Source organism: Dendrobates tinctorius, unplaced genomic scaffold (genome assembly GCF_039654945.1).
Source record: "Dendrobates tinctorius isolate UK_male_01 unplaced genomic scaffold, ASM3965494v1 ptg000082l, whole genome shotgun sequence".
Lineage (NCBI taxonomy): Eukaryota > Metazoa > Chordata > Amphibia > Anura > Dendrobatidae > Dendrobates > Dendrobates tinctorius.
In genome coordinates, this window is record NW_027361750.1 from 4,863,753 (window position 1) to 4,877,634 (window position 13,882).

The following is a 13,882-nucleotide window of genomic DNA, read 5'->3' on the forward strand; positions in this document are numbered from 1 at the left end:
GGCCATCATGTAAGCCTATGAACCCTTCGAGTATAATGAAACAAACATCTAAAGAGGCACCTCATCGGTAGATTTTGGGCTTTGGCACATTTTCATTGTCATTTTTTAAACTGATTTTTTATACACAATTTTAATAACACTTTTTATACATTTATATAAATAAAGGTTATGTTTTATTTTTATTTTTTATTTTTTCACTTTTTAATTCTCATAAGGAATTTTTGGACCAAATAGGGTTAAAATTTAACCCATCTCTGTAGCACATTGATAATGATAGGGTCCCGCAATCATTTAGTTACATGTAGACACACCAGTACTTTGTACTACATCTAATTAAGTCGCTCAATCAGGCATTTGGGTCAGGTGATCACTTAATTCAGGCTCAGTCTGCTATAAATTGACGGTCTGCACACTAATAGGCACAACCCTGATGAAGAGAGTAGCTATCTCTCGAAACATGTCGGTATTGTGCTGCCTTTGAGCCACCGTCTTACCCCCAGTGTGACGTCACGCTAGCCCTGCCCCATCACACGCCGAGTCCCTCAGCGTTGCTCTCGGCCGGAGCACGCGAGGCAACGGCGGTCTCCACGTCCATACGGATTAGCAGCAGCAGCCCCAGCCCCCACGCTGAGCACCCAAGCCTGCCTCACTGAGCACTGGCCCTGCAAGTAAGTGCACCAGAATTAAGCACCTCGTTCCACTAGTGGGCACATGCTGTCACTAACGCTCATTCACTTTGCAGGAACTGTGCCATCATTTGTTTTGCACAGGATTAATCATTCTGACCTCGCCTGTTGAAATTGGCATGCAGTAAGGTCAGCATTCAGTTATCATCTCAAACATCTATTTATCCCCCTCTTTTTTTTTTTTTTTTCAACTATTATATTTTTTACATCAGAAACAGGCTGCAACATTCCAATCTTAATACTTGGCAATGGCTACATTTACAGCATATATTTTATATGGTTCTGATTTCCTTAAGTGAGTAAGATTAGTTCATATTTTATTTTATTTATTTATTTTTTTTATTTTTTCCCTCTGTAACACACTAACGGGCTCACCCCCATTTAACCCTATATTATCTACTCAGCAGTTTTGGCATCCAAATATATACATCTATGACAAGGTGAATAGTCTCAGAATACTGCTATACATCCACCACCACGTGATTTTTTCACACACCAGCAAGTAAGTACTCAGTTATATTATTTTTTTCAGTTCCCAGTATAGCGCGGTGTATTTCTTTTCTTATCAGCTTTAGCTCTTTTAAACAGGCACCAGCACAGAGCCTGTTATTCACCAGCTGCATCTGGGAATAGTGGACCTTCCTTCTCTGTCCAAGTGGACTGGCGCCAGTGTGTTAATCTTAAACTAATCATATTATAAATGGTTATATCCTGAATCCCACTACCAGCAACACACACCTATCAGTAAAAGGCTCTTACTCATGTTTCAATTTGTGAGACCACACACACAGCCCCGACGCGCGTTTCACGTTAGCATCCTCAGGGGGCTGTCACTGTCCCCTGAGGAAACCAACGCGAAATGTGTTTTGGGGCTGTGCGCGTGGGCTCACAAATTGGAACATGAGTAAGAGCCTTTTACTGATTGTATGTTTAATCATTAATAAAATAATTTTATATCTCATTTTGGATGTGTAGGCATCCTTGATAGGAGTGTCCATACACTTACCACTTTATTGGTTCTGCTATGGAGGCATAGGTCCGTTTTTTCAATTAATTAGGTCATTAGGATTTCTGTTTTGATGATATTGTATTATACTCACCTAGGCCAAGACTGACAAACTCATCTGAGGCCTGGTCTTTGGTTCCAGTGAACGACCCTTCTCTATTCCTCACCGTCCCAGAGATATAACGAGGTTTCACTCCGGTACCAATTAACTGAGCAAGTTCAAGCTGGCTGATGCACTTCAAGATCTGTGTAGGAAAAAGGAAACAAGTAGCTAGGGTAGGTTCTGCAATGTTTTTTTGCTTTTCCAGGGAAAACCATCATGGTGTCCTCTTTTGTGGAAGCCGAGGTTTCCCTTTTAAATATATGTACAAATATAACAAGTTCTATATTGGATCCTGTATGTTACTGGGGATATCACATATCTATGAATCCTATCCGATTAGTACTGCTGACTTTTAGCTTTTCAGGTGTCCTTCTCTAAGGTCCCATGTACAGAGAAAAGTCAGTGAAATGTACAGACTTCTGCTGAACATCTAATGGGAAGCCACCAAAAACGTGATTCGGACAAGCCCCAGAAGGAGCCATTGAAGAAGGAAAATGGAGTCCAAAACCTGAAACATTGGACTTTCTAGGGGTGTCTGTCTATGTAGGTCTGACATATTAGTGTAGTAGACCATGCCCTTTGTCAGGGGCAAATATGAATCAGACAGAAGTCCCCAATAGAGTAAAAAAAAAGTCTCTGACATAGTGCAGACCTTTAAGACTGAAGCCTAAATCTTAGCACTAAGGGTAAAAATTTTGTTCTTTAGCACACCTTTATTTTCAATGTAAAACTGCAGTTTTAAAGGGAGTGCTTCATCAGAAACTGACAATTCACAATCAAAGGTTTTTTGTTAAATGCATTATTTCTGGAAATGTTTTTCATATCAGTGTCTATATTAGAAAAAAAATGAAATATTGTAATTTTTACATAAGACACTTAAGGCATTTCTATAATTATTCTTCTAGTTTTTTTGTATTTTTTGTATTGAAGTAACAAGTGCAAAGGTCACTGTGAATGGACAGAGAGCAGGGTCAGCTCTGACATCGCCTGAAGCAAATGGTGAATCTTGGGTTATCGAATATGCATAGGTGTTTTATCTGACGTGGTTATCCTGTCTTTGATGATAATGAGGATGCCGAAAAGTTTAAGAAAAATGTCCAGTTGTGCACGTTTCTTCAAAAGTGTCTTTAGCGCCATGATAAGGTACTTTCCGCCAATATCATTAACCAGATGAAGACACCCAAGTCTCGAAACCATGCTATCTGACATCCCCTTTTGAGATAGCCATTAAAAGTTATCAACCATGTCTCATTTTTCTTTAGTAATTTTTTTTAAAGTCTTCTGTAAACTGGAAGCAGGAGTCTAAAAAACACCCAGCGGACAGTGTAAAACTTGTATGAATTTAAAACTTTCTTAATACTTGTAATATATAAAAACCAACCTGATTTAAACAATGGGTCACTTTCTGATAATACATTCCCTTTAAGCAAAGTTGGCACTCTAATTTATAAAACCAAATGCAGTTGCTTATAGTTTCACTGTATTAGTTTCTCCATTAATTTTAAAGGTAAGCACACCAGGTGAATGGAAATACTACATGGAATTGTCACCTCCAGCTACATCTCTGCCCATACGTATAATGACTAATTCCGTAGCTGCGGGGTCTAACAAGCTCACAGCGTATGTTCTAAGAATCAGTAAGCAACATCGGCAAATACCTCATGCCATGAACTTCCCAAGTAGTTTCCATCAGTGTGGGCCACAGTGATGAGAGTCTTGATGGTATCTATGTTCTTCTGTTTCATCTCCGTAATGCCAGAGCTCACGGTTAATAATGTAAACCTCGCTAAGGCCTGTACATAGGCATCTCGCTCCAGCTGGAAGGTAAAGAACAACACGTCAATAGGTTTCCAACTCCACCACTTTAGATCGTAGACTAGCGGTGGGATGGAAGAGATTCTAGAAGAGGCAAAACAGCAAGAAATGCATTCATGTATGATAGAAAGTCAGCATCTGTAATCTGCTTTCTACAACTGACACTACAACACTACATAAGAAATACGTAGCTTTGTACAGTATGTATCATACATTGCGTTATGTATCTTGCGCTTACCCAGACTAAGGCAGCATTCACACATGTGTTGCAGTCACGGTGTTCCTGATTTCATAGCATAAAGTTTCCGCATTACATACTGGGTAAAGCTGCCCATACACATCAGGACAGGCTCAATGTAAAAGTCGCTTCATCATTCTCAGAGGAATCAGTGCCTGTCAGAGCGCTTCTACACTTCATTCTAGCAATTGGCTGTTGTCTCAACACCCGGAAGACCACCAATCAAAATTTCTGACATGTCCCACTAACATGTGAGGGTACGTGTCCACGATCAGGAATAGCAGCGTTTTGGACAGAGTGCACTTGAGCGACGTTCAAAACCCTCCATTGTACAGTACAAGCACAGTGGATGGGATTTCTAGGAATCCCGTGGCCACCGGGCTTCTATTTACCGCTGCATAAACTCACCTGTGGTGCTGGATTACAAGCCGCAGCATGGCAATTTCTGTTGTGGAGATGCAACAGAAATTTCAACAAAAGAATGTATTGGATGCGGTAAATCCGCATTGTTCAGTGTATATTTATATAAACGCTAAGATGGTTTACATGCAAAAATGAAGAAAATAATGAAAGTGTAAAAGAAAAATAAAATAAAGGAAAAACGGTGATTATGGTAATTCTGCAGTGTGCTGCCAGTAATTATAAACGGCATCTGACACATGGCATAATCTGCTTAACACACGTGGCACAAGAGACAATACTTTTTTCTTGTTTACTCTTTTAAATTTAAGTATTTTAGAGTCTCCTGAAATTTGTAACAAAATAAACAGAGTAATGAAATCCTCCACTTGAATTACTGTACATTGTAAATTTCAGAGCTGAAAATCCAAAAAATGTAAGATCTTTTCCAACATGGAGAACAAGAAGTGGGAACAAATGGTAAGGAAATAACATTGGTCAGACCCACATGAATTCATAGAGTCATGGTACTGCTCTACACCACTGGTAGACATTAAAAGACTTGTCACGTCTGTGCTTCCTAAGGGCAAATTCTGCAGTTTGATCACATGATAGACACCTTAGTAGTCAGAATCATAGAATCGCAGAGTTGGAAGGGACCTCCTGGGCCATCTGGTCCAACCCCCTGCTCAAAGCAGGATTCGCTAAATCATCCCAGTCAGATGTCTGTCCAGCCTCTGTTTGAAGACTTCCATTGAAGGAGAACTCACCACTTCTCGTGGCAGCTTGTTCCACTCATTGATCACTCTAACTATCAAAAAGTTTTTTCTAATATCTAATCTGTGTCTTCTCCCATTCAGTTTCATTCCATTGCTTCTAGTCTTTCCTTGTGCAAATGAGAATAAAGTTGATCCTTCTACAATGTGACAGCCCTTTAGATATTTGTAGACAGCTATTAAGTCTCCTCTCAGTCTTCTCTTTTGCAAACTAAACATTCCCAAATCCTGCAACCTTTCCTCATAAGACAGGGTTTGCAGACCGGTCACCATTCTGGTCGCTCTTTTCTGAACTTGCTCCAGTTTGTTGATGTCTTTTTTAAAATGTGGTGCCCAAAACTGGACACAATATTCCAGATGAGGTCTGACCAAAGAGGAGTAGAGGGAAATAATGACTTCACGTGATCTAGACTGTATGCTTCTGTTAATACATCCTAGAATTGCATTTGCCTTTTTTGCTGCTGCATCACACTTGACTCATATTCAGTCTGTGATCTATTAGTACAACCAAGTCTTTTTCACATGTGCTGTTGCTTAGCCCTATTCCTCCCAATCTGTATATGCTTTTTTCATTTTTATTGCCCAGATGTAGTACTTTGCATTTCTCCCTGTTAAAAACCATTCTGTTAGTTACCCCAGATTCTGATGACAAAAACAAGCACAGGCGCTTCTCACAAAATTAGATAATCAAAAAGTTAATTTATTTCAGTTCTTCAACACTAAAAGTGAAACTTCTATGTTATACAGTCATTACAGAGTGATCTATTTCCAGTGTTTATTTCTGTTAATGTTGATGATTATGGCTTACAGCCAATGAAAACCCCAAAGTCATTATCTCAGAAAATTACAATACTTTTTAACACCAGCTTGAAACGTGATTTTAAAATCTGAAATGTTGGCCTACTGAAATGTATGTTCAGTAAATGCACTCAGTACTTGGTCGGGGCTCCTTTTGCATCAATTACTGCACCAATGCGGCGTGGCATGGAGGCGATCAGCCTGTGGCACTGCTGAGGTGTTATGGAAGCCCAGGTTGCTTTGATAGCAGCCTTCAGCTCATCTGTATTGTTGGGTCTGGTGTCTCACATCTTCTCTATGGGGTTAAGATCAGGTAAGTTTGTAGACCAATCAAGCACAGTGATACTGTTGTTTGTAAACCAGGTATTGGTACTTTTGGCAGTGTGGACAGGGGCCAAGTCCTGCTGAAGAATGACGTTTCCATCTCCAAAAAGCTTGTCGGCAGAGGGAAGCATGAAGTGCTATAAAATGTCCTGGTAGACGGCTGTGCTGACTTTGGTCTTGATAAAACACAGTGGACCTACACCAGCAGATGACGTGGCTCCCAAAACCATCACTGATTGTGGAAACTTCACCCTCCTTGTGGAGTGTGTCAGTGACTGCCTTCTGGACATCTGTCATGTCAGCAGTCTTCCCCATTATTGTGGAGCCTACTGAAACAGACTAAGGGACCTTTTTAAACACTTAGGAAGCATTTGCAGATGTTTTTACTAATTATTCTACTTTACTGAAAAGTGACTTTAGGTTTGCATTGGCTGTAAGCCATAATCATCAACATTAACAGAAATAAACAGAGGAAATCGATCACTCTGTAATGACTCGATATGAGTTTCACTTTTTGTATTGAAGAACTGAAATAAATTAACTTTTTGATGATATTCTAATTCTGTGAGAAGCACCTGTATGTCTTCTACATTTTCTATAAAGTATAACTCTGAGCTCACGTTAAATATCCATGCAAGAATGGCTATAAAATCCTTTGTGAAATTAGCACGATTACTGCTCTAAGTGGTCATAAGACCTTCACTATTAATTGAAGATTATTTCCGACATTGATTTTCAGAGTAAGTACACCTGCCTCATAAAGTATACTTAATAATGTATGTATTGAGAAATCAGTATTCAGATTGGTTTTAAATTAAAACAAGCCATTATATAGGTCTCGCACAGGGAACCTGGGATTATCTAGTAGGGATTCACAGACAAGCAGGGACAGCTCTATTTTCCAAAGAGAAATCAGCAGCACAAACACTAATTCACGTATAGAAAAGGTCCCCATGATTCTGAAGCTGTGCTCCAAGTCAGACAGAATTGAAGAAGGGGGTTATGATATTTAAGACTTAAGTAAAAATAAAAAAAGTGAAAAAATTAAGTGATTTGCTCAGTTGGCCGAGCAATTAATGGTTGGAGATGGAAGAAATTGAGGCTCCTATTTCTGCTCTCCTGATAGCATTGTACACTCATTTAACATTAGTTGCCTTTCATGACAAAGTAGCACTCCAAACCGCTGAAAATTATGTGGCCTTGTGATCTCTGGAGGTGGTCACTATTCTTAGTCACAACTGCTTGAATGACAAAACTGTTTTGAATGTAACACATAAAGGGGGGATTTTCATGTTATTAAATTGCTTTATTTAGATAGACAGAATGAAAAAGGAGATTTTTGTGTACTCACCGTAAAATCTCTTTCTCTTAGCCTCTAATTGGGGGACACAGAACCATTGGGGACACAGAACCATGTGTGTTAGGCTGCTGTCCACTAGGAGGCGACACTATGCATAATCTGAAAAAGATTAACTTTGGCGCCACCTCTGCAGTGCACACCCCTGGACGGCGTCAGCCTTCTCGAGTTTTGTGCAAAAGCATTAGGAGGAACATAACAGAAATAACATAACCATGCCTGTAAGAAGGCCACTATGTACGAGCTCAAAGAACAATATGAGAACTCAACCATAACAATGGCCCGTAAGGGCAACAGAGTGGGAGCTGTGTCCCCCAATTAGAGGCTAAGAGAAAGATTTTATGGTGAGTACACAAAAATCTCCTTTACTCTGTCGCCTCATTGGGGGACACAGAACCATGGGACGTCCCAAAGCAGTCCCTGGGTGGGTAGCAATGGACGAATATTGTGCTGACAGGTCCCTAAACTTGGGGCACTGCCGCCTGCAGAACCCATCTACCCAGGCTCGCGTCCGCTGAGGACTGGGTATGAACTTTGTAGTGTTTTGTAAACGTGTGTAGGCTAGTCCAGGTGGCCACCTTACACACTTGTGCCGAAGCCTGGTGCCGAATGGCCCAGGAGGCCCCTACCGCCCGCGTAGAATGTGCCGTGATACCGGCCGGAAGAGGAGAGTTGTTAAGACGGTAAACCTCTTGTATGGTGGACCTGATCCACCTGGCAAGGGTAGCTTTGGAAGCCGGCAGACCCTTGCGAACGCCTTCTGGAAGAAGGAAAAGGGAATCAGACTTCCGGAAGGGTGCAGTCCTAGACACGTATATACGCAAGGCCCTGACGAGGTCAAACGTATGCAGAGCCTTCTCCACTCTATGAACCGGAACCGGGCAAAGGGATGGCAGTGAAATTTCCTCATTGAGGTGGAAGTTGGACACAACCTTCGGAAGGAAGGATGGAACCGTACGGAGAACCACCTTGTCCTGGTGAAAGGCCAGGAAGGGCCGTCTGCAGGAGAGTGCCGACAGTTCAGACACCCTGCGTAGCGAGGTGACTACCACCAGAAAGACCACCTTCTGTGATAGAAGGCGGAGTGGGACTTCTTTAAGGGGTTCGAAAGGTGGTGCCTGCAATGCTGTCAGGACCAGGTTGAGGTCCCACGTCTCCAGTGGACGTCTGTAGGGGGGAACCAATCGGGAGACCCCCTGGAGAAAAGTCCTCACTTGCGGCTTGTTAGCAATGCGTCTCTGGAAAAGCACTGAGAGCGTTGACACCTGGCTCTCAAGCGAGCCCAGGGATAGCCTGGCGTCCAGGCCCGATTGAAGAAAACCAAGAACTTTTGGGAGGGAATAAGGGAGTGGGATCTGGCCGCGCGATTCGCACCAGGTAAAGAAAGCTCTCCAGGTACGGTAATAGATCTTGGCGGAGGCTGGCTTCCGTGCCCTGATCATGGTTCTAATGACATCCGGTGAGAGCCCTGCCTGGGTTAGAACCCAGGTCTCAAGGGCCACGCCATCAAATTGAGGGCCCCTGAGTTCTGGTGGAAGAACGGGCCTTGTGACAGAAGATCGGGATGGTCGGGGAGACGCCAGGGGGCGTCTGCTGTAAGTTGTACGACTTCGGCGTACCATGTACGTCTGGGCCAGTCTGGTGCGATCAGGATGGTTGGAACTCCCTCCTGTTTGATCTTCCTCACGACTCTGGATATCAGGGGAAGAGGTGGAAAAATGTACAGAAGCTGGAACTGGGTCCAGTCCTGATCCAGGGCATCTGCTCCGAGCGAACGCGGATCACGTGATCTGGCCATGAAATTGGGGACCTTTGCATTGAGATGGGATGCCATTAGGTCCACGTCCGGGGTCCCCCAGCGAAGGCAGATCAGGCGAAAAATTTTGGGATGGAGAGACCACTCCCCCGAGTCCATTCCTTGTCTGCTGAGGAAGTCGGTTTCCCAGTTGTCCACACCCGGGATGTGGACCACAGAGAGTACCGACCTCGTGTCTTCCGCCCAGTGGAGGATATGTGCCACTTCTCTCATCGCCTGGGTACTGCGGGTCCCGCCTTGGTGATTCACATATGCCACCGCCGTGGCATTGTCCGACTGTACTCTGATATGAGAGGCTGCCAGTAATTGACGAAAAGCTCTCAATGCCAGGAAGATGGCCCGAATTTCCAGGATGTTGATGGGCATGTTCGCTTCCACTGGTGACCACTTGCCCTGTGCTTTGTGATGCAGGTGCACCGCACCCCAACCTGTCAGGCTCGCGTCGGTAGTCAGAACCTTCCATTGACCTGAGAGAAAGGATTTTCCCGTTGCAAGTGAGGTTGGCTTGAGCCACCAGTGTAGGGACCTCCTGGTTGCCGATGTTAGCCGGAACTCCCTGTCGAGGGAGAAAGAATTCCTGTCCCAGGACTTGAGGATGGCTAGTTGAAGAGGCCTGAGGTGAAACTGGGTAAATGGTACCGCCTCCATTGCTGCTGCCATCCTGCCGAGTACTCTCATGGCAAACCGGAGAGATCGGGGGGAATTGCGGAGGAGTATGCGGACTCCTAGACAGAGAGCCAGTGCCTTGTCCCTGGGAAGGAGCTCCAGACCTCTGGAGGTGTCGAATAACATCCCCAGGAAGGTCAGAGACTGACTCGGGGTAGTTGATGACTTTTGTAAGTTGACTAACCAGCCCAGGCGACTCAGTGTCGATAGTGATTGAGACGCTGACCTCGCAATCCTTGAAGGTGGAAGCCTTGATGAGAAGGTCGTCCAGGTATGAAACGACTACTATGTCTCTGGAGTGTAGAACGTCCATGGTGGCTGCCATGATCTTGGTAAACGTTCTGGGAGCCACGAACTGGTAGTGGTCCTGGTTGATCGCGAATCTGAGAAATCTCTGATGGGCGGGAGCAATCGGTATATGTAGGTATGCGTCTTGTATGCCTATGGAGGCGAGATATTCTCCCTTCTCCATGGACGCAATGATTGACCGAAGGGACTCCGTGCGAAAATGACGAACCCGAACATACTTGTTGAGTTGTTTTAGGTCTAGTATGGGCCGAAAGCTGCCTCCCTTCTTGGGGACTACAAACAGATTAGAGTAGAACCCTCGGAAGCGCGCTTCTGCAGGAACCGGTACTATGACTCCTGCCTGAAGGAGGGAGGAAACGGCTTGATGGAAGGCACGGGCCTTGTCTAGCGGTTTTGGGGGAACAGAGAGGAAGAACCGGTTCGGTGGGCTGGAAGTGAACTCGATCTAGTATCCGGAAGACACTATTTCCTTGACCCACCTGTCTTCTGTAATAGGCAGCCAGACCTGCTGAAAGAGTAGCAGTCATCCGCCTACGGGTGGGGTGTCTTCCGGAATTCGTGAGTCATGAAGAGGAGAAAGTCTGAGGTTTCCCTCCTTTGGGCTTTGCCTGGCCTGCTTTCAACTGCCAGGTCCTGTCCGGCCTCTGCGCCGCCCGTGGGTTGTCTCTGCGCGGACAGCGGTTACGATTTTGTGCTGGGCGCGAGACGGACCAGCCTGAAGAATTCCGAAAGGATCGGAATCGAGTTTGGTTACACCTTTTGAACATGCGTTTAGGTTTTAGATGAGGGAGAGAGGTACTCTTACTCCCGGTGGCATTGGATATCATTGTGTCCAACTTTTCACCGAAAAGCCGCCCACTGAGGTACGGGAGATGCGTGAGGGACTTCTTTGAGGCCGCGTCCGCTTTCCATTCCCGCAGCCAGTGGATACGCTGGATCGTGATGGCGTTTGATGCTATTCTGGCTACACCTCTTGCGGAATCCAGAGCTGCATGAAGCATGTAATCTGCTACCACTGCTATTTGCACCGCCTGGTCCGACAGCTCAGGATTTGAGACTTGGAGGCCAGCCTGCAATTTTTTGGCCCAAGCTATAATGGCCTTGGCCGCCCAGACTGAAGCGAACGCGGGACCCAGAGAGGCCCCTGCCGCTTCGAAGATTGAACGAGCCATGCATTCTACCTGCCGGTCTGCTGCGTCCCTGAGGGTTGAGCTATCTGGCAGTGAGAGGAGGGTCTGTGCTGCTAGCCTAGAGACTGGGGGGGTCCACTTTGGGTGGATCTGTCCACTCCTTGGTGTCCTTCTGTGGAAAGGGGTACCTTGCTTCCAGATATTTGCGATTGGCGAATTTCTTCTCAGGCTGCGAAAACTGCTTAGTAAGTAACGCCTGAAATTAAGGGTGATTAGAGAAGACCTTAGGTGGTTTTAGAACACTTTCAAAACAAATTTTGTGTTCTGGGGCTTCCGGGGGTGGATCAGAAATGTCCAGCACCCGATGGATGGAAGAAATTACGTCCTCAACTAGCGCCGCAATGCTCGGGGGGCCAGGGACTAGAGACCTCTCCGTTTCGTTGTCTGAGTCGGAGTCACAGATGCCTTCCGATTCCTGCGTGTCACTAAGGCGTTCCCTGGTGGGCGAACTGGGGCGGAGGTCTTCTGTGGTCGGGGATCGCTGTGAAGATCTGCGTTGTCTGTCTCTGTTAGGGGACGGTCTAGGTGACCTGGAACCACGGTGTCTCTCCCTGGAGGGTGATGACCGTGTGCTATGGGATGATGCGGATAAACGCGACCTGTGGGTCCGCTTACGTCTGTAAGTGTCGGAAACGGCATGTCCTTGACACGAGCTGTCCCTTTGCTGGGTAACGTTCATAGCCGAGGCATGACCCTGCAGAGCCTGGCGTATTGTGGAGGTTAGGTTATCTATGGACTGTGTCATAGACTGCGACATCTGAGTAGTCCATTCCGGCATTGTAGCCGATGCTGAAGCAATGGTAGAGGCTTCTTGGGGCTCTGACCCAGTATTTTGGATACAATCCCGGCAGTGCGGGTACGTGCTGCCACTGGGGAGAGGGGTTTTGCAGGCTGTGCAGAAAGCATAAAAGCAGTCCTGCTTGGTTCTCTTCCTTGAGCCCGGCATAGTGCACAGAGGCTGGCTAGCAGAGGACCCTACAGAGGTGGCTATGCAGAGGAAAACTATAGGAGAGCCTTATAGGTAATATGGATTCATAGCCAAGTAAAGAGAACCCAGCTGTGATCTTACCCCACCAGTGTGCCCCTAGGTCCAGACAATTCACAGTCCTGTGCCCCCGGGAGACTGCTGACGTTGCTGCTGAAGTCACAGACGGCGATTGCTGCAGCGAAGATGGCAGCCGAGAAGACGAGGAGGAAGAAGTGGGCGGAGAGCTGAAAAAGAGCGCGCAGGACTATGTAAAAACGCGCCCTTTCTGCCTCGATTCGCCCCTTCTATGACACTGTAGAGTGTCATATTCATCATCCGGGGGGCGGGCCGGGAGGCGGGGAGAAGGCGGCGGCTTCAGCTAGGCCGAAGCCGCGATCTAAATTAGAAGCCTGATGCCCAGAAGGGCTCCAGGCCGGCGTGGATGTCCGGGAGGGGGTCGGATCTGAACCAGATCCCTCCGGATTGAGAGGCAGGATAGCGGTGGGGCTAGCAGCGGTAACGGGGCCATGTGAGGGGTCCCCCTGAGGCGCTATGGAGCTGATGCTGCCGCAGAGACAGGGGCACAGGGAGCCCTGTCTCTGTATGTGCCATGTCTGCCTGCACTCTCCCCCGGCCCCAACAGGAGCCCGCAGCAGGGCTGGGGTCCCTGGCTGTTTAAGCTGCAGAATGCTGCCTTGTACCGACCCTACCTGAGACGACTCAACCTAATGCCCCCAGAGGGGGATTAGGGAAGGTGCGTCTGTCACCATCAGGGGTCTTCATCCTCGCCTCGACCTCAACCCAGACCCCAAAGGGATTGGGGAAGGAGGGGGGTCTCGACTTCGAACCAGTACCCGAGGGACTGGGGAAGGAGCGACATGGGGAATAGCCATCTCAACTTCAACCGGGCACCCCATAATAGGGGGCCGAGGAAGGAGCCATGCCGGGAGTCTCGCTGGAGACCCACTTTTCTTCGTCTGTAATCCGTCGGAGAAAAAAAAATAAAATCTTTAGGTGTGCCTCCTTACGACACTAAGCAAAAACTGGAGAAGGCTGACGCCGTCCAGGGGTGTATACTGCAGAGGAGGAGCCAAAGTTAATCTTTTTCAGATTATGCATAGTGTCGCCTCCTAGTGGACAGCAGCATAACACTCATGGTTCTGTGTCCCCCAATGAGGCGACAGAGTAATAAGCAAGTTTACAACTGACTTTTTCCCTTCTGCTGTCATTCTCCTATAATGAGAGCTTTTATCTTACATGTTGTACAGCTGCAAATAGCTTGACCAAGTATGCACAGTATCTACACTTCAGAAGAGGAGTTAAAGGGGTATTCCCATGTCCAAGATCCTAAACCAATAAGTAGTAGGTGTAATAATAATAATATTAGTAAATGCCTCCAATTAGAAGTGTAGGATAGTTCTTCTAATTTGCC

The 13,882-nt window shown here is 46.1% G+C and overlaps 1 protein-coding gene across 2 annotated transcripts in view; it reads right to left on the reverse strand.

Annotated features, from left to right (window-relative positions):
• ARFGEF1 (ARF guanine nucleotide exchange factor 1) overlaps positions 1 to 13,882 on the reverse strand; it is a 277,288-nt gene that overhangs the window by 126,722 nt on the left and 136,684 nt on the right. For both annotated transcript variants that reach the window (XM_073583854.1, XM_073583853.1), the window contains exons 21-22: positions 3,454 to 3,612; positions 1,787 to 1,937 (exon numbers count right to left, since the gene is read on the reverse strand). In XM_073583854.1, the coding sequence (XP_073439955.1) occupies positions 1,787 to 1,937; positions 3,454 to 3,612 (310 nt within the window). The remainder of the gene's footprint in view (positions 1 to 1,786; positions 1,938 to 3,453; positions 3,613 to 13,882) is intronic.